Raw genomic sequence first — 17593 nt, 5'->3', positions numbered from 1 at the left:
GTCACTTTTGGAAAACAGGGCGAACTTGGCGGCGGCAGTGGATCTGGAATGCGCGGGTTGATCCATTCGGCCATGAATAATGGTAATAGCCACAATTATAATCACGAATTCGCACTGCCATCTTCCTCCAACATGACTGGCACATTCACTCACGGTACTTTTTTGCACACTTTCTCCCATTTCGCCTTCATTCCGACTAGTTTTAATAATAAATGTATTAAATTATTTCTTCATTTATGTTTAAATCGCTGATTATAGGAGGATCGCTATTAGCCGGTGGATCTGCTTATCCGTCAATGCGTTCGACAGCCGGGCCGTCGTCTGGCGTCAGTAATGCAGCGAATGGCCTCATGGCCGATTTGATGGCCGGAGCGACCAATGGCTCCAACAACAACAACAACAACAACAACATGCAAGGTGGATCGGGATCCAGTACAAGTTGCCTGAGTGGAGGCGGCCTGACATCGTCGTCGCTGTTCAACGCTCTGCAACAGGAAGTTGCCGAAGAGACTCGATTGGCCGCTCTGAATGCCATGACTCAGCGTCTGATGACTTCACTGGAAGGTACGTCGCGGTTTCATCATGCTGGGCGTTGCTTAACTTCGGGACGTGATCATCCAGGTGACAACTTTGGACTGGGCGTGTCGTGCAACCAGCAACGAGCTGCCAGTGGCATTCAAAATCCAGCCGCAGCCGCAGCCGCCGCTGCCGCCCTGGAGGCAGCCGCCTGGTTCGGTCCCAGCAGCAGCTTCAGCGGTCAACTGCCTATCGTCGATTTGGCGGCCGACGACGTCACCGTAGCCGAAGATGACGAAGGTGACGACGACGACGAGGATGCCGTTCAACACCTGGCATCTTTCAGCGCTCATCATAACCCGACAGTCACTAATCCCGTACACTCTAAACAGCAGGAACAGCTGTTTGGAGAATAGCCTATACGCTATCATTAATACTATTGAAAGAGTGGCAATTCAGTTAGTTTATTTCGTCATGGAGATTTTGAAATGAAAAATTATGACGCTAATGTTAGAAAATAGTCAGATTGTAAACTTGCACTTGTCATTTGTCGTCCAGCAAAATTTTGTTTGTCCAGTGCCGTTTTATTTAATTTCTTCATCAGGCACACACTCTTGTAAGTCATATTATCGAGTTGATGTTTTCATTCACTCCGTGACATTTTATTTCAACAGAAAATGGAGTGGCTGGTCTCTTGTACACAGCACCACTGTGGTATTGTTGTATATTCGTTTTGATGAGCGCACTCGACAAAAATTTCTCTCACATTTTTAATATGTACTTAAGAAAAATGTGACTCGATCTCCTCCTGTATTTGACATGGACCAGCTTAATTGGCCATATCTATTCAGTATAGGAAATTACATTTTGCTCTCCCGCCCTAAAATATTAAAGAAACACTAAATTAAGAGGTCCTCTAATTGGTCTTTCACGTTTAGGCTCTCTCAAATAACCAATTTTTCGGCTTTTATTCAATAAGAAAAGGGTGGAGGGGGGATGCCCATTTACACATTTGCTGTCCTTGCTTTTTTTTTAAATTGATCCAATCATTTTGTGTGTAAGCGTGAAATATTTGTAAACATATTTCAAGTCATTTTGGGTCCTTTCGCCAGTTGTCTGTCCTGTTTTAAACTATGCATCTGAAAGTTGAAAAACACAAACAGGACGTGAAGAAAACGACTATAAAAAAAGAAATCTTATTTTCTTTAAGACTCTAATAATTGACCTGCCAATAAACTTCGCCCGCACACTCTACTCCCGAAAATAAGTTTTCATTTCCCCCCACTTTGAATGGGCACCATCGGCGTCAAGCAGTCTCTTGTCTATGATGTTTTTGTATTTAGATTTTGTGAATTATTCAGTCGTAAGAGAAAACAAAACAAAATGGCTGTCTGCTATGACGGGCGTTGCGCAACTTTTTAAAGAACCATTCTAAAAACTCAATTGATCGTTTGGCAGCGTACAATCACCTTCAAGATCTGATAAGACCCATCAAGGCTACATATTTGTCCAGGTCAATAATGCCTCTCCAATAAGAGAACAATTCAAACCCCATTATGTTCCTCTTATTTTGTCTTTTTATTTTTGTGGCGTAAGATAAAAATTTCTTGCGCCCTTGTTGTGCACCTTCCCCATTTTGCATGTTTCATTACGTTTGTTGCCTATACGATAACGTTTTTTTATTGACTATGTTGGTTTATCTTTTTCTACCTTCTCATGTCTCACATTTTTTTGGTTCCAATCTTCGTATTTATACGACCCTCAACTGCTGCGTTATCGACGGTTTCATATGCTTTTGTGCCATTGCACCAAATATTCACAGTTTTCTTTGTTCCGTTTAACGGTGCGTATCATCCGTCTATTGAAACAAGATCTACTAATTGGAGGCTACGTAAAATGTGAATAAACGAAAGTACGTAACTTTAAATTGTAAACCCGTAGAACACTCATCGGCCATTAAAAGGAATTTGCAAAAAACGAAGCACTATGATATTCATATTCTGTGAACTGTAGTAAATAAGCTGGAATGAAATCGAGTTATATTTTATTTTACTTGTTGACAAGAAAAAGCGCATAATGACATGTGTTAACATGACACGAAATGTAATTTTCCATACGGGTAATACGTCATCTAGCCAGAGTTATAGATGTATAATCTATTATAGTCTATAATCATATAATCATCTATAGCTCTGAATCCCCCTCTGATCTAGCGGGTAGCGGACGTTAGTCACGTTATTGCAATCTGTTTATTCGGATATGGCAATGTTGCAAATCTAAGATGGCACCTGTCAGTGTCATTCTTTGAAGTTCGAAAGGAAGAAGTCAGTACGGTCTTGTATGTTTGCGTTGTTTTTAATTTATTAAAAAATTTATGCAGTTGAGTTTAAGATAATTGAAAAAGAAGTTGTAGCTTTCGTCACATACGGAAACACTTCAGACCAATTTAAAGTAATTAAGTTGATAAACTTTTGTACAGTAAGCTACACATTTAATTTGTTGATTACTAGCTCTTTGCTTTATATCTGTTGACTTTTCAGTTAAGACATTAGTATTAAGAACTTCAGTTTTAAAAGCTTGACAACTGTCGATTCCTTTGTAATGTTTGTGAATGTAATTCATCTTAGAGATTGCTTAGTTTAACTATGACTCTGTCATTTTGTTATGTCACGCATGACTTTTTTTTCTGGTAGTAATTGATTTTTTTCCCAAGTAGGATTAACAACCTCTTAAGGTCTGATTTGGCTTTTCAACCAAGCTGAAACAAAAGTGAACAACTCAGCAAGTAAGTGAATCGTGAAAGTTTTTACTTTTCATAAAGTCCATTTTCTAATCTACTTGAATTTATTTTGTAATATTTGCTGTCATGCAGATGGTTTTGTTGCAGCCACCCAGTGAAAAGGGAGTTCAAGTTGAGCTGCAGCTGCTGTAAGCAGTCTGTAGCGGTGATGTCATCCTGAAGTGTTCTCAGTGTGTCAGTCTAGGCTGCTGAAGTTAATTAAACTGTGCTGTTCAAGTCTTGTGAGTGTTAAAAGTATTAATTTGCACTCAAGTTTATCCATGTTTAAGAGACTATGTGGAGTGTATACTAATAACTGTTTAATTAATCTTTTAGATCTAGACGTCCAGCACACTGATAACAAATTATAGACAAGGTGAGATCCAAGCACATTAACAACAAATTATAAACAAGATGACTTTATTTTAATAAATTTGAATACCAGACTTTATGAGAAGCCATGTCGTTTGAAGAACTACACAGTCAATAAGGTCCCTGTTTGAAAACCCGTTGGCTGCTACCTGTGAATCTCCCTTTTTACTTCCTTAAACGGGCCCTCTTAATTGAGGTATTGCTTTCTGTCGCTAAAATCTTATTGAAAATTATTGTCATCCAAATAAATGTTCATTCTGCGTACAGGGTAACTCCTTCGATACTGATCATCCACTGGACCCGACTTCATCCATTGATGAAAGCTGACGAGAGAATGCTGTAATTCAAGACTGATAAATTGTGTAGTTGTTAGATAAATTACAAGTGCATATTATCTGGGCTCCCTTCTTTTCTGCGGCCCCGTTTCCCTAACTAACCACTAACCAACGCCCGCCGGTGGTCACTCACCCGCTGTGAAACCAGGAGGAGGGGAGGGCTCTGGTCGAACGGGGACTTGGAAGGCGCATGATCTATATCATGAGTCTAACCCGGAAGCCTAGTAGTGACTAATCGCTCCCCAGTAAAACTTGCCTCGCACTCTTCTCTCCTCTTCCATTTCCAGGTAATCTCCCTGGATCTACGCCGACACTGCATGTGCGAGTTTTAGCAAGCAATCCGCACCCCAATTTGACAAAAAGTGGTAGTTTGTTTTCACGGAAATTGCGTCATACGGTTAAAAAATTTCTAGTTCAACAATCTCATGTAGAAATTAGCATCTAGTCTATTGGTGCAAATTGCGATTCTTAAGCTCGATTAATTTATGTGATGTGTTAAAAGCTATTGTGAGTAGCCAATATTGAACTAATTCGCTTTTTCAGAATAATTTGAAGAGAGATCACAAGAAAATTTAAAAATAACAAAGTGATCTAAAACCAAAATATTCAGAAAAAGTGGATTAGTTCCAATTATTTAGCAACCCACAATTGCTTTTAACACATCACCTAAATTAATCAAGCTTAAAGAATCGCAATTTGCACCAGTAGACTAGATGCTAATTTCTACATGAGATTGTTGAACTAGAAATTTTTTAACCGTCTGACGCAATTTCCGTGAAAACAAACTACCACTTTTTGTCGAATTGGGTGGCGGATTGCTTGCTAAAAAGCCTCGCACAAAAAAAATTGTCTTGAACCGGACGCTCTGTTTAATGAATTTTTTATTTTGCAAGTGTTCGAGAATAAATATAGTTACACACATGTTATATACAATGCATTTTATTTATTAAAATTTAATTATACATATACAACAATTGTGTGAATGGTGGGGGTTTGGTGTTTGTGGGGTTTTAGGAATGGATGTGAGTGGATATGTGGGATTTGATGTTGGTGCTTATGTGGTTTTAGGAATAGATGTGTAAGTGGAAGTAGGGGAGGTATAGGTTGACAGGAAGGTATAGGTTAACGACAGTTTTTATAACAAAGTACAGCATATTCATTACAAATATACCTCACTTCTTTTAGTAAATCATAACCAAATACCCCACCCCAACTTCCTCCTCATTTCCCCATCCCGGACATGTTTATTATTTGTTTGACATAATCCTCCCCATATTACTTTTTTTGTTTCTTATCAACATGTAAAAGGTAAACTGCATAGACACGAATAGCAATTAAACACAATATTGGATGTCACTTCTGTAGCACAAAACCAACACCTTGGATGCACAAGAAACAGCAACTTGATGCAGATATCTTTAACCACCATAGTCTGCAACAACACACCACCTTGGACAGGAACAGCAACTTGATGCAGATATCTTTCACCACCATAGTCTGCAACAACACACCACCTTGGACAGGAACAGCAACTTGATGCAGATATCTTTCACCACCAAAGGCTGCAACAACACCACTGTTACATAAACATGAACCTATAAACAAAATAAAATTAATCTTCAGCATCATTGGAAATCCTGTACGAAACTAAAAATAATATGCTTCATTATATCACTTCAAATATTCAACCCAAATATTATATGGCAACATTATCTTATACCTATCGTGGAAACTTAAATTAATAAATTTACATGAAACTAGATGACTAATTTAAGATTTAAATACAAATTCATTTAAACTTTAAAGGATACTCAACAATGGAACAAATAAACAAAACTTCTTTTGGAATTTGCCTTTCTTGCATACAACAAACTCCCCTTTAAAAAATCCATAACACAACCCTGAAGGAAATAGCTGTTAACTATATGAAATCCCAAAATGTTAAAACTAACCAATGGATGCAAAGCTTTATCACATTTTAATTGTAAAATCTAAACTGGATAAGATTGTCACCTTCAAATAGTGTATGTGTTCATGATGTTCACAGCAAAGGTAAATGTGACTTCCATGCAGCCTGCACGATTGGATGGAAGCCCTAGATTGGATGGCTCAAGTTCCTTTTATTAAGAGGCGCCTGCAATCAAACATTACAAATGTTATGATCCACATATATTTCAATCAGTTTAATTGTTAATTTTACCATTGTACAAGCAGAATGTTACTCAGCTTCTCGGCGTGGTGGACAGCATGGTTTCCAAGTCTTTCAGCATCAAAATTCGTCTACAAATAAAAAATGAAATTAAACACTTTCAGGCCACTTTCAAACATGCAATAGAATTTAATCGAATAAATTATACCAAGAATAATAGCAAGCTCACGAACCGCCGACCCAAACCAACTAAAACCCATCACAAATTTTAAGAAATGCCTAACAAGTAGCACTCCAGTTAATTAAGATAACATCAAAACCCCAAACAAATAAAAATGGCGACTCTTTCTCTCAGAACCTCCTGATTCAACTAACAAAGAACCAAGAAGGTAGGGGCTAAAGGGCTAGCCTACGCCCAACAACTGAAGACAAACCTGGCCACAAGATGTCATCTTCAGTGTCTCAGCCAACAACATGGAACATGGTGCCAACAACAATAACAATTTAAAAAAAATTATTACGACTAAATACATCAAGGGAACTTCACACTTTGATGGGTGGACCAATTTACCAAATTCGTCAATCACTTCAATCAGGCTCTGAGAAGAGCGACTGATTTGGAAGTGGAAGACACGGAACAAACTGCAATTTACTTTGATTTCATTCGCTCAACGCCAGCTTCCAGAGGTGAGCAGCTTCTGCGTTGCTACTCTTGTGAGTCTTGTCCATCATCTTCGCTCAATTTTAGATTACAAGCAATTCGTATCCTGCATGTCAGGGCACACGAAATAGCGTTAACGGGATGAATTCTTCCTGCACTGTTTTTTGGCATTAACAAAATTGACGTTGACGAAGAATTCTTCGATGATTTTTTTCAGTTTTGCAAACAAACAAGAAAAGTGTATAGTAAAAGTAACTGAAACACTGAAACACTGAAACTAATGTTTTTTACCGCTGAAAACAATCTAAGCCATCGTATAACCATCTAGCGTTGTAAACAACAAATGTTTAAAATTTAAAACAGTAAAATGAAAAGGATCCCTGCTCTAGCTAATCGAGACTTACTAAAATTAGAAACAAAAATAACAAGCAGAAAAAAAAATAAATAAAAAAAACTTGACTCACGCAAGATTGTTGAAGATTGCAACCACAGTTCTTTCTTTTGAGGCGTCATTCCCTAGAATATTTTCCATATATCTGATCATCACCTAAAGGAAAAATAACAGGAATTAGTATAAACTTTACAATAAACGTACACCCGCGGACACCACAATTATGAAGAGAATTTTAGTTGGATATTTTGCCTTTGTGTCAGACATCAGTCTAAATTTACTTCATATAAAACTGGTAATAGATGAACAGTCTGGATTATTAAATATTTTTTCCCACATGGACTGTTTAACTGTTACAAGAAATCAGACATTAATAGCTATTTTTCATGTGGGAATAGAAGTGGAGGAAATTTTAAAAATACAAAATATTAAATTAACTAAGAAGAATTTTGTAAATGTAGGTTACAGTTGACGATAGACACAATATGATTTATGTTTTTCTTTTCTCCAGATTCAGCAGTTAACATTGACTTTATCTGGTGGAACTTTCAATTTGCTGGCAATACCAGCATGACTCACTTATTTCACTAGGCATACAACTGTTAGCAGGAGAACAGCTAAGATCTTTCAATTCATATTTCACATGGATTAGCCCTAATTAGAAAGAATACTTTGATCTACAATATTTGCAGAGATGCATTCTTCTTTTCTTCAGGTTCAATTTAAATACTCACTTTAACTGAGCCAACTTTGAATATGCATGACTTTCATGGAATCTACAAGACAACGACCGATGAAAATTGTCAAAGCTTATCTGCTTTACAACATTATGCTACTTAACAAACACTTTGAAATACTTAATAGATCACGTTATAGGTTAAGTACTGCATCGAAACGTAAGACACAACAGCAACCATGAAGGGACTACCGCTTCATGCAGTAACAATGGAGCCATTGTTGTTATTAAACTGCAGTGGCACCTGGTGATGGATTTCGAAACTTTTCCGCTCAGTACAAAAGTTAAATGTGTATTTAAAAAAGCGTCGGTTTGAAAATGTGTAATTAAAAAAGCGTCGGATTCCGGATCGGAAGCGATGGATCCGGAAAATATTGCTGACGAATTAGCAACCAGAAATGCATTTTAAACGTAAGTTCATTAGGGTTCTTCGCAAAAAAAAATTGCTCAGTCAAAATGTAGCCTGATCGAGCGGTCGAGCCTGATGGATTCGTTTTCCAAATATATGGAAATGTTCAAATCCCAGGATGTATTACACGATTACCTTGACAATACAACACCTCAACACGAAAATTGAACAATAATTTAAGAAAAAAATAAATATCGTGCAGACGATTCAATTTACAACCACAAATTCAAGAGTCAAACGTAAAATCTGCCTTCGACAAGGCACTGCTGTTAAGTGTTAGGATAGCGGGGTATTGCATTAACATTAACTCACCAAATTTTACAACCAAATTTTTAACTAATTTTAACAATTTCATGGGTTTAGCTTTCAGTTAAAATACGAAACATAGTACTTTTGAAGCAACAAAAAGGTGACGACAGCAGTAGTTCCTCAAGAACGCTGTCTTGACAAGTCACGAGGGTCCTAGGTATACTGAAAGATAAGACGGACAGCCAGAGATCAGTTGCAGTGCCATAAGCTTCTTTTAATTTCTTTTATCTCAAAGTAAAAGTAACACACGTAGATAAAACTCTTTTTTATTGGCAACCTGCAATCGTTTCGACACTTCGATTGACACAATACACAGGACATTGTAACCATCAAATGCGTTTTCAGTTTCTTTTTTGAAATCTTCACGGTATATATGAAAAAAAAACGAAAAAAAAAATAGGTTTTTAAACGCGACACAATTACAATTATAGTTATTTTTCAGATGGCAGCAGACTAGCGAGGATGAATTTTTTCAATTATAGTTGAACAAAAATGAATTATGGCACGCATATTTAACATTTATCAGTGGATTAATCAGTTGCGCTGATCAAACCATGATTTATCACACTGACAAATTTTTCCGTCGATTATTGCTATTAATTTTCTTCGTTCATTGTCTTATCAGAAACGTCATCGTTGGATAGCGTGGGGAACGACTGAACACCCAATCAGAGCGGAAAACAAGACGACCTTGACATTACCAATCAACTGCGAAACCGAAACCTAGCAGGCTACTCCTCACGTAAAACCATATTTGACATCATTTGTTAATAGACTTAAGTAAAATACACTCAAAGATTCAGGTTTTTTCACGGTATTGTCGAAACACCTGCAATCATCTCCACAATAATTCCTATCGACTTGGCTACGTCTACTACTTTTTTATTCGTCAATCCAAGAGGGGAAGAGACGGGCAAATGAGGCCTAACAGCATCAGCTTAGGGTGCAGGTTGGGTTGGAAATCAAACACCTGGGACCCTTTTTTTAAAGTGGACAGTGGTAGGTAGTGGTGATAAGACGACATATAACAGAATCGTTGAAAGTGAGTGGAGTAAGGTAAATTATAACATGTGATAACAAAAAATTATTTAGTCTTGAGGGAAAATATCCAAAACATACTAACCAAATTTTTTTTCAACAAACCAAATTCAAATTTTTAATAAGGTTATTTTTTTTAACAAGTAAATTTGCAACGAGCTTCTCAGGATATCCGGCCTCACGTGTTAGGCTAAGATCGACAACGTAAAGAGCGACCAATACGAACTGACACTCACAATCGACTTTGCAATAGACCAAATGTTTCTGAACAATCATAGCACTCATAGAACACATAAGAGACTGAAGAGTTTCAACGACACACACTTTAGAGACCCGCTGAAATTGGTATTTGAGAAATAAAGTTATGATACAAAAAATTAACTATGTCAATTATGTGATTTTCAAGTTTTACTTCAAGAGATCGATGGAATGGTATCCAAGCGTGAACTAGATTGCGGCTCACAGGCTCAGACCACATCCCAAGAAAGAATATCAATCTCCGAAGAACTTTAAACAAAAATACGAAAAATAACAATAAGCTTATTATTATAATATTGCTGATTCAACCCTTAAATAACCCACCAAGCAATTGGGTAGAAGACCTTACACGGATTAGCATTTACTGTTCCCACCGTATACCAAAGAATAGCCAGTTAAGGACTTAATCAATCGGCTTAATTAGTGGGGTATACCAACAAACTTCTACCAACCTGAATGCATTCCACGCGTATATGCAGGTCACGCTGTAAGGTAGTGACAGATGAAGCTGCGAAGTATTGACCTGAAAATAAACAAATTTTTAAACCATTATCTAAGCCTCACTCCATAACTACATTAGTTTATTCAGGTATGCAGCTGTAAAAATATCTTCAATGATGAACTCAGAAGAGATGTCAGAAAGTTATACAATCCATCATTTTAACTTCTTAACTCATACTATTCTGATAATTACCTAATCGTTAACTTCCAACTATGTCACGACAGCTAGGTACGACCTGCTAAGGATAAAGGGGATTCCAGAAAACCGAGAGTTGAATCACTGAGACATCCTGTTTCTAGCCTGCAAGAGGAAGACCGTTAATAGCAATTCCAGATATAATAAAAAACTTTTAAGTTATTTTATCAGTGGTAGTGACGAAAATTAAACTATCATTAGAATCTTCAAAATATTAATGGTATGCATCATTCATTTGTGATTTCAATATCTATAGCTGAATCGCATTACCTTTAAAAAGACGATATCGCTTGCAATTTGGCAGTAGCAGTAGTACTAGAGATGCACGGCCGACTGAAAAAAAGTAAAAACATCGCTTAAAACCCGTTACACAAAAATCCTCGTATTTTGTCAAGTGTAGTTTCCTCAGTCTCAATAAATCAGTTTGTACCACCATTGTATCTCTGGAAATATGATATCGTCATGGGTAAATCGACGAATAAATTGTAACTATACATACCAGAATATTTGCAGCAGCAACATACTAGCCTGTTCGTCCAGCAGCTCCTGTGGGTTGAAGTCGACCAGGCTATTACCCAAAAACAACCAAACACCCAAATAGAAACAGTTGATATTGTGCAGAAGATGGCTACTAGTCTTTCCAATATACAAAAATCAGTAGTCACCAAAATAGTTTATATCATAAATGATCATTGGCCTGGACACAGAAATCTTATGTCATCACTTTAAATCAACACAGAACCCTGCTTGAATGAGTACAAAACATACCTTCACATCATACAGAAGATGCACAGTAAACTCCAAAGCAACCTCTTATTCTTAATTCTTGGCACCTAAATGAATGAAGGTTTCAAAGCACATGGATTAATAGGAGTCAAGACTTCATTCAATACAAAGAAATATCTTTCCTCAGAGTCATGCATGTCTAATATTTTGATTGACTTCAGAAAGCAACATTGTGCATATCAGAAAGAATGATCATCACTGGAAATATGTTCACTTTAAGTATTTTACTTGATTACCTGAACTGTGAAATCTGTCTAAATTGCAGCAGCAATACCCTGGGCTAATGGATATGATAAAGTCCGCCAGGCTACATATCCAAAAAGAACCTAACACCCAAATAGAAACAGTTAATATTGTGCAGAAGATGGCTACTAGTTTTTCCAATTAACAAAAATCAGTAGTCACCAAAATAGTTTATATCACAAATGATCATTGGCCTGGACACAGAAATCTTGTGACATCACTTAAAATTAACACACTGAGCCTTGCTAGAATGAGCATATAATATACCTTCACATAATAAAGAAATCTCACAGGAAACCCCAAGCAACCTCATCTTATTGGAGCCTATATAAATGTTTCAAAGCACATGGATTAATAGGAATCAGGATGTGCAAAAAATAGCTTTCCTCAGAGTCATGCATGTCTAATATTTTGATTGACTTCAGAAAGCAACATTGTGCACATCAGAAAGAATGATCATCACTGGAAATAAGTTCAATTAAAGTAGTTTACTTGTTACCCGACATGTGATATCCGTCAGAAGACCTCTACACCTACAAAAAAACTTGAAATTAAAATAACTAGCATTATAACATCATTTTGATTTTAAGTAATTCAGATATAAAACAATTTGTCCTCAAATCAATCAGAACAGGTCTGAGTTAAACATCACAATAATCTGTAGAAACTAGAAAGATGGTAACATTTAATCACCTTTGTGCCTTTGTTGTACATCTCCTTCAATTTTCCAGTCTCATCTCCCAGTTCTAGGGTAACCAGCTAGATGACAAATATTCACTGGTCAACACCAAAAGGAAATTCTGTGAGATACAAGATGAGCATTACAAGCATTTCAACTTAGTGTTGATACTATTAAAATAGACTAGCCAGTTTAAATTGAACTACTATACAGTGTACGCAAAAATTACACACAAACAAAATTTCTCGAGTTTACAAGTTTCCACTTTACAATACTAACATAACAATCCACATTCGGCAACAAGACGAAACAAACGCAACAACCAGCAAGCCCTGTACACATTACCTGAGAAGATCCGCCTTAGCAAAGCCAGTGACAGATCGCACCACACCGCAACCTTTCGAAAAATTGAACCGCGTTAAAAAGTTTCATATAAAAGAAATGTTGAAACTTGATGCAATGTTCCATCAGCAATAATAAGTTGTCATCCAAATACATTCAGACCCGAAAGATGAAAAATCATATGGAACGTTAAGTGGAAAAACTAGAAAATTAATAGTTACCTCCCTAATTTTCCCGCGGCGGCATAATACGGTTAAGTAAAACTGAAATAAAAGGTAAATTGATAAAATTAAAAAAAAAAGTAATTATAATTACACCCGTCTACCACCATTGTCGTCTCCGTTTAAGGCACAACCTGAAGATCAATACAATCTCAGTTGCTTCCTACGTGACCATAATTTCCCCGTTCGAAATTTAGGCACCTTCCTCCCCATTGATTGAGGAGGAGGCGTGGCGATCGGAATAGTGATTTTTTGACACAGGAATTTCAATTACCTCAAAAATTTCTACTTCGTAGAATCAAAAGCTGCACACCATCATCTGAGACAATAAAATGCATAGTTAGATGGAAATACCCTTAGAAATCTAAAGTAATGAGCTCAGTATCCAGCTTAACATCAAAACCGTGCGGTTTATCAGGCATATGCTTAACACCACAGCCCAAATATTTTCCTTAACCAACTCAGTACCTGAAAGACGCACGATCACATCAACTGCAAAGCCACCATCCGGTCACACAAGCCTCCACAGAATGAAGTCCAGGAAATCAAGCCGCAAACAACTGAAGTAAGAGAGGATAATTTAAGTAAACTCCTACCCAAGTCCAACTATTCAGTAAAGTCGTTCTTTCAGTGAGGGCAAGATATTTCATGATTTTGTTGCAGAGCCATCGCGTATAACGGATGCATCGTACTTAGCTATCATCAATTAAAGAAAAAATGATTTAGAAAAAGATTGTACTATTACCTGTCATCCAACATCCCAGCACCAACAAAAAAGGCAATCCTGCAAAAATAAAACAAGACCACATTAAGACCTTAAAAAACTCAACCAAAGTGAAAATAAAACCAAAATAAAAATTGTCAATGAGAAAACGAGTTTGTACAAGAAAACGAGTTAGAATTGAAAATGATACACACCTCTACATTTTTCTTCACAGCATGAGACAGGTTGACGCACAACCTATCAGAAGAGACATGTATAAGAACTGGGATGGACAACACTATTTTTAAATTAAAATGCACTTCAGAGAATGTAGGTAAGGATGAATTAAGTAATACATCATTCCACCTCAGATTGGGTAAGTTGTTTCATCACTCATTTATTTCTTTCCAGAATGAAAGTTAAGTTACCATGGCAAATCTCCAGAGCTTGTTTCATGAAGTTACATCTCCCACAACTGAATCATCTAAATAAAAATGCTTAGATTAGTTGGATGGGAAAAAAAAGATGGAAGTGAAGACAGTATTTAAAAAATCAGATGAGTTAAGTTTGGAATCAATAAAATGACCTTGTCAAATTCATACGAACGAGACTCGAGAGATCATCATCTAGCAGGATTGTAAAAACCCAGAAAATTACTTACCACGTTTAGGAAGCATGGCGGTGATATAATAGGAAACAATGTGAATCACGTAGAAATCAAGCATACTTAAATATGATAAATAAAACTTGCGCACCCTTCAATTAACTTAACGAAATTAACAGAATGTAACATTTAACAAGTCTCAAAAACAATTTTAACTTTAGATGCAGTAGACCTTGATTGTCTCATTGCCGATGTTCAAGTGATTTCAAACGTGGTTGTCACTTCATTCATTGAGTATGACGAATTCCCTCTACCGGTGAGTTTCCCATCCTTCGGAAAATTGAATGTGCCAGATTTATAATTTTCATATTGAAATAGACTAATATTTTTTATATACTGTATTTTGGGACTTTAACTTCAACACAATATTTTCAAAATTATAAAAAGACACTAGAATGAAATATGAATTCTAATTTATCATTATTTACATCTCAACTCGAGTGTGAATGAAAAATGGCAACGCGAACAACCGCGCGAGAAAAAGAAAAACATTTAAAAAAAAAATAAAGGTGAATTATATTTGCTTCCCATTGAATCTGGAAAGTAATCTTTCAAGTAATCTGGAAAACGCAAAAAGAAAAGGTAGCTTCAAAGTTGAGTAAAAAAGGCAATAACTCATGCAACTTTTTACAGGTGCAATACAGACACAAGTTTTGAAAAGTTAAACTGTTGTCTTAACTGACAAGCCTGCGACAACTTGAGCAGTACAAGAATAATAAACAACACCTAATGCCAGATAAGGAATACAGACTCAATATGTGACTTTTTACATTTATTACGACGGTGATAGTAAATCAATCGGAGACTTGATTTGTAGTTTTAGCATTCTTAAATCTTGTCTGTTACATTGTCGAGGTCATTTGAATTCATCATTTCCGCTGAACATAAGTCCCTATTTGTGTGTAATGTGTTATGTCAACTCGACGATCGACGTCTTTGGAGCGCTCTTTGTTATTATAACGAGCTTGTTGCCAACAAAAAAAGAATAGGAGATGAATTCGTTGTACTATTTCAATTACCATGACAAATAAATAAATAATCAGTCAAATATAATCGTCTCCACATTTAACCCGATCTAATTTACGGCATGCAATATTGGCTTTCTAGTTTATGAATAGCAGTAAATCAAGTAAAAATTCATAAGGTTTACTTTGTAGACCTCAAAACTTGTCGGACGACGACTCGAAAAGAAAAAGTCGTTACCGCGTTTTATAAAAAGAATCCGGCAACGCAGCGATCGTTCACTTTTCTTTGCAGACAAGAACTTCGTCCATTTTGCTCGACTAAAAATCTCTCGAAAACTTCGTGAGCTCGGCCTAAAAATGTTTAGTTTTGTTGCTCGTTCGGCAAATTTATCTTCCGTAACTGTTGCTGCCACACAATCGGTAGCAAATGGCTCGAAAGCTCTGTCTCCGGCCGTTACCATCAACATTGAACGAGTTCTAGTTCCACCACCAGCCCAAAAACTAACGACCAACTCTTTAACGGCTGGTTTGCCGATTAATCCGATAAGGGCATCAGTTTCAATTGGAGGTAATATTTTTTTCTTCTTGTATAAAACTGTTTCTAGATAATTTGGGCCAAGACAAAAAATTTTGTTTCATCAGAAAATGGTGGCCTTTAATTTCGATGTTGAATGTCGACACTCTTACATTTTCAAGCTACAATTGCATTTTTTTTTTTGTTTCTCCTTTTAGGTCCTAGCCAGGTGCGATTTGCTCACACTGATGTCTCAGTCCCAGATTTCTCTGCCTACAGACGCAGCAATCTTAAAGACAGCAGTGCTGATAACAAATCAAGCGCACCTAGCCGACAAGGATTCTCGTATCTGATTGTTGGCAGTGGAGCAGTTGGTGGTGCTTATGCTGCCAAGACTGTTGTTGGTGAATTTGTGGGCTCCATGAGTGCTTCAGCTGATGTTTTGGCTTTGGCTAAAATTGAAGTTAAACTGAACGACATCCCTGAGGGTAAGAACGTTACCTTCAAATGGCGTGGAAAGCCCCTTTTCATTAGGCATCGCACTGCGGTATGTATTGATTATGATTGTGACTCGTAAATAACTCTTGCTGATCGACAATTGTTCCCCCATTATTTTAGGAGGAAATCGACACGGAAAGCAAAGTTGATATGTCTACACTGCGTGATCCACAACTTGATTCCGACCGTGCCCAGCGTCCCGAATGGCTGGTTTTGCTCGGAGTGTGCACCCATCTGGGTTGTGTCCCAATCGCAAATTCGGGTACGTTTTCAATAATATTTCAACGTAAAAAAAAGCTTTTAACGAGTTCTCTTTTTGACAGGCGAATTTGGAGGTTATTATTGCCCATGCCACGGTTCTCACTACGATGCTTCTGGCCGAATCCGCAAAGGCCCAGCTCCTTTGAACTTGGAAATCCCAATTCACACTTTTGTGGATGAAAACACCCTAGTTGTTGGTTAATTTCGTTCAAAGACGGTCACTACTCGTGAACATCTTTCTAGGAAAATCAACCCAAAATTAGCGTCTATCCCCCTCTTGCTTTGTACAGATACAATAAATACACGATCCTGTAGCTGAGAGAGGGAAGGACTCAGTAAATGTACCATAACACTTTCTTTAATTATTATAGGCAAAGCGCTGATTCTTTGGCATGTTTTGCTTTTGATCCGGAATCTTTCAGTTTGTTACCAGAATGCTGCAAGTAAATTCATTTTAGATCCTACGGCCTCAGAGTAAAAGCAATTATCTAGTCAAATGAATGGCAATCACTAACGAAATCGGGAACGTGTATAGGGAGGTCTTAAGAAATGGCTTTTGGACTCACGAGGTAGCGTGCAAGTCGCTGGCTGGGATCATTGTGAACGCACATTCAAGTTGCCGAGACGGACGCACAAGAAAAGGGGCGGGGGGCGAAGGGAACTTATATCTCTGCGAACCATTCTCCTCGTTTCTATTCAAGTGACTCGATGGTAGTACTTATCGACCCGGAAATTTCAATCGAATCGTCGCCTGGGGAGTCCTAATCTATTGTGCGAAATCAAAAACGGAAGGCAAACGAGTGTACAGTCGTCCTTTTCTCAAGACGATTTCCAGTCACAGAAGTAGAAAGAGATGAAGGGGAGTAGACAAATTAAACTTTGAACGCATTCGTAAAGGTTGAGCAACATTTGAATCAGCATTTAACGTCAACTTACTCAGATCATTTGTACGAAGTTTCCCTTGGTTCGTTCATTGTTGGTGACGTACACGATAAATGAGGAGTTGAATAGTTATTTCTGGTTTGACATGTAAGAATGAAAATACACTTGTCTCATTTAAATACGAA

General features: G+C 37.2%; 2 protein-coding genes and 2 long non-coding RNA genes across 29 annotated transcripts in view; 2 read left to right on the top strand and 2 right to left on the bottom strand.

The window, feature by feature from the left end:
* LOC124190968 (protein bric-a-brac 1-like) overlaps positions 1-4115 on the top strand; it is a 29349-nt gene extending 25234 nt beyond the window's left edge. For 2 of the 9 annotated variants that reach the window (XR_006873218.1, XR_006873217.1), the window contains exons 7-13: positions 19-154; positions 259-2428; positions 3233-3301; positions 3389-3537; positions 3632-3671; positions 3741-3863; positions 3935-4115. Coding sequence is in view for 5 of the 9 variants with exons in the window: in XM_046583882.1 (XP_046439838.1) it covers positions 19-154; positions 259-932 (810 nt within the window). In the remaining 4 variants the exon portion in view is untranslated. Of the gene's footprint in view, positions 1-18; positions 155-258; positions 2444-3232; positions 3302-3388; positions 3538-3631; positions 3672-3740; positions 3864-3934 lie in introns of those variants that run through there. The other 7 variants (XM_046583904.1, XM_046583891.1, XM_046583882.1 and 4 more) reach the window with 5 other exon arrangements.
* Positions 4116-4866: 751 nt separating this feature from the next.
* On the bottom strand, positions 4867-6837 carry LOC124190964. 2 transcript variants are annotated; one of them, XR_006873214.1, is made up of 4 exons: positions 6360-6837; positions 6203-6282; positions 6016-6136; positions 4867-5597 (listed from the first exon to the last, which is right to left on the bottom strand). It is a non-coding gene; the product is annotated as an uncharacterized LOC124190964 (long non-coding RNA). The 2 variants fall into 2 exon arrangements; XR_006873215.1 differs by having other exon boundaries at positions 4867-5578.
* Positions 6838-10072: 3235 nt separating this feature from the next.
* Positions 10073-14535, bottom strand: LOC124190918. 17 transcript variants are annotated; one of them, XR_006873177.1, is made up of 17 exons: positions 14286-14533; positions 14053-14108; positions 13840-13882; positions 13667-13705; positions 13390-13481; positions 13196-13240; positions 12922-12963; positions 12704-12755; positions 12373-12479; positions 12179-12223; positions 11947-12003; positions 11673-11762; positions 11419-11483; positions 11150-11218; positions 10921-10983; positions 10648-10755; positions 10073-10476 (listed from the first exon to the last, which is right to left on the bottom strand). It is a non-coding gene; the product is annotated as an uncharacterized LOC124190918 (long non-coding RNA). The 17 variants fall into 17 exon arrangements; XR_006873175.1 differs by having other exon boundaries at positions 12172-12212; XR_006873192.1 differs by having other exon boundaries at positions 10921-11093; positions 11316-11483; positions 12179-12212.
* A 913-nt stretch (positions 14536-15448) lies between these two features.
* LOC124190907 (cytochrome b-c1 complex subunit Rieske, mitochondrial-like) lies at positions 15449-16870 on the top strand. The gene is made up of 4 exons (XM_046583793.1): positions 15449-15821; positions 15986-16314; positions 16386-16527; positions 16589-16870. Exons 1-4 carry the CDS (start codon positions 15611-15613, stop codon positions 16726-16728), a joined length of 822 nt encoding a protein of 273 aa, XP_046439749.1. The 5' UTR covers positions 15449-15610; the 3' UTR covers positions 16729-16870.
* The last annotated feature ends 723 nt before the right edge of the window (positions 16871-17593 follow it).

The sequence above is a fragment of the Daphnia pulex genome, chromosome 1 (genome assembly GCF_021134715.1).
Source record: "Daphnia pulex isolate KAP4 chromosome 1, ASM2113471v1".
NCBI lineage: Eukaryota > Metazoa > Arthropoda > Branchiopoda > Diplostraca > Daphniidae > Daphnia > Daphnia pulex.
This window is presented reverse-complemented; position numbering and strand designations above follow the sequence as displayed.

Excerpts from the sequence above, each read along its gene's own strand:
- LOC124190907 (XM_046583793.1), top strand. The coding sequence starts at position 15,611 with ATGTTTAGTTTTGTTGCTCGTTCGGCAAATTTATCTTCCGTAACTGTT. Across the intron at positions 15,822-15,985 it reads GGCATCAGTTTCAATTGGAG|GTCCTAGCCAGGTGCGATTT; the intron begins GTAATATTTTTT and ends TTCTCCTTTTAG. Across the intron at positions 16,528-16,588 it reads TGTCCCAATCGCAAATTCGG|GCGAATTTGGAGGTTATTAT; the intron begins GTACGTTTTCAA and ends TCTTTTTGACAG.